The sequence below is a fragment of the Phytophthora parasitica genome (genome assembly GCF_000247585.1).
Source record: "Phytophthora parasitica INRA-310 unplaced genomic scaffold supercont2.1, whole genome shotgun sequence".
NCBI lineage: Eukaryota > Oomycota > Peronosporomycetes > Peronosporales > Peronosporaceae > Phytophthora > Phytophthora nicotianae.
Window position 1 is genome coordinate 3,225,260 of NW_008634126.1, and position 2,659 is coordinate 3,227,918.

Consider the following 2,659-nt stretch of genomic DNA (forward strand, 5'->3'; position numbering starts at 1 on the left):
CAGTTCGCAAACCTCGTGAGTCAGATCCACAAAAGCAGCAAAATGGTGGAAGAAATCGTGATGGACATTGAGAGCACGCTGCTCATCAAGATCGAGGATTTCGGGGAAGGCGTCGTGACGGAGGTAGGCGAATTCTACGAGCTAGTTGAACGCAACCGTATGCAGCGTATTGAGGAGCTCGTGCAAAGCTACCGTTCTATCGGTCCTCTACTGATTAAGGTGGAAGAAATCGTAGCCGGTGTGAATACCGGTGCAAGTCCGAAGATGTCAACATACTACATGTACTGGGAGCGACGGATTTTTAACGCTATCACCAAGATGATTATTGCCTCTATGACGACATTCCAGGCGCTGCTTAATGTCCACACAAAAGACATTAGCAGTGCTATCTCCATCATGGGCCAAGGAGAAGGAGGTAAGCTCAAACGTCCACCTCTTTGCAAAGTGAAGGCCACCATGAACGGCAAGGATATCATCGTGACGCCCTCTCTTTCCGACATGTACAAGTATCTGAGTAAATCAGTGAAACATATCGTCGAGAGCGCCAAGGCTTTTATCCGTTGGATGCACGGAACATGTCGCGAAACCGCACCACTCGTAGTTAATGAGGACGAAGAGCCAATCACCTTTACTTTCTACTCGGATATCTCGCAGAACCCATACGTTATCAAGATGACGCTGTCACTGAACCAAGAGATCCACAAGGTCTTCAACATCGTGAACCGGTATCTGGATAGTTGGCGGCGATACGATACTGTTTACAACCTCTGGAACACTAAACGTCGTAGTGCACTTGAAAAATTGGCCGACAAGAAGCCTCCGTGTGTGTATTTCGACACAAGAATGGCTCAGTATACTCGACTAGCAGAGTCTGTACGCAACCAGCCCACCGAGAAAGACACAGATTTCTTGCAGATTAATTGTCTACCCCTCGCGATTTCTATCGCGAAACAGGCGGAGATGTGGAAGGACGACTACGGTAAAATACTGCTCGAAGTGTCGAATAAAAAGCTCGTAGCGATCAGCAACACTATGGACCAACTTGAAACCGAGTTGGAGTCAATACCGGAAGATCTCGAGTCGCTTAAGAAGGTGCTGAACACTGTCGCGAGTATCAGCGACATGGGGATGGAAATGGAACTAGAATACGCCGACATCATCGAGCGATACCGCACGCTCCAGACATTTAACATTGCTGGAGATCCAGCGGAGTTTAAGAAGGCGTTCTCTTTAGAACAGCGCTGGAAGGACCTGTATATCGCCTCGAAAACGAAAGATTTGCGGCTGGTGAAGGTGAAAGATCAATTTCGAGGTGTGACAAAGCAGGACGCAGTGAACTTTGCAGAGGAATGCAAGGATATGAAGAAGGAGTTTCTAGAACGCGGACCCGGCACGTGTTCGCTTGACCTCGACGCTGGACTCGAGTTAGTGTCTGTATTTAAGAAGAAACTCGCTGTGTTTAAGTCGAGACGCCAGGAGCTTGCGAACGCTGAGAATCTGTTTTCGTTGCCTATCACATCGTATCCAGAGCTACAGCAAATTACGGAAGCGTTGGAGAAGCAGGAGGTGATCTACGATCTGTACACTGAGCAGAAGGAGTTCATCAGCAACTTCTCCAGCATGTTATGGGCGGAACTGGATGTGACAGCCATGAATAAAGGTATTGAGGAGCTCGAGAAACGCTGTCGTAAGATCCCCAAGGATTTGAAGGCGATGTCTACATTCGTGGAAGTGGAGAAGCAGATCTTATCCTTTAAAGAGAGTATCCCTCTGATCCAGAGTCTTAAAAACGAAGCTGTGAAGCCTCGACACTGGGAGGAACTTATGGCAGTCACACAGGTGCGTTTCGATATGAACTTGAAGACTTTTACCCTTGGAAACCTCTTTGCCATGAAGTTGCATCGCTTCTCGAATGAAATCGGTGAGATCGTGAATGCAGCGACGCAAGAGCAAAAGATCGAGCAGGAGATTATCAAGATCGAAGACTCGTGGTCTAAAGCAGTATTAGAGCTCGTCAAGTACAAAAAGAACGGCACTGATCGCGGCTGGGTGCTCCGAGCCGCTGACGAGCTCAAAATCACGCTAGAAGACCACATGCTCAACCTCCAGACAATGTCTGGTTCACGCTTCATCGCGAGCTTTGCCGAGCGTGTTCGCAAGTGGGAAAAGCGTCTCGGAGTCGTGAATGAGTGTTTGGATATCTGGTTCGTTGTACAGCGCAAGTGGATGTATCTCGAGAGCATCTTCGTTGGCGCAGAGGATATTCGACAGCAGTTACCAGAAGAAGCGAAGAAATTCGATGCTATTGATAAAGCGTGGAAGACCATCATGGGCGCTACATACAAGAACGCCAACGCAGTGGAAGCCTGCACTGCTGAGAACCGGGTGGAGACACTACATTCTCTTTCTGAACGACTAGACAAGTGTCAAAAGTCTCTGAGTGATTACCTCGACACGAAGCGCAATTCTTTTCCACGGTTCTTCTTCATCTCAGATGACGAGTTACTCAGTGTTCTAGGCTCTTCAGACCCGACTTCGATTCAAGTTCACATGCTGAAACTCTTTGATAACGTTAAATTACTGGGCTTTGTACGCAACAACAAGAATGTCGGTGCGATGGAGAGTGCTGAAGGAGAAGGATTTCAATTCCGCACACTGT

At 48.0% G+C, this 2,659-nt stretch overlaps 1 protein-coding gene across 1 annotated transcript in view; it reads left to right on the forward strand.

Moving 5' to 3' along the window:
* PPTG_00868 (hypothetical protein) overlaps positions 1-2,659 on the forward strand; it is a gene marked incomplete at both ends in the record, with an annotated part of 13,196 nt that overhangs the window by 2,720 nt on the left and 7,817 nt on the right. The window contains one exon of the mRNA XM_008892441.1: positions 21-2,657. Coding sequence (XP_008890689.1) covers positions 21-2,657 — 2,637 coding nt within the window. The remainder of the gene's footprint in view (positions 1-20; positions 2,658-2,659) is intronic.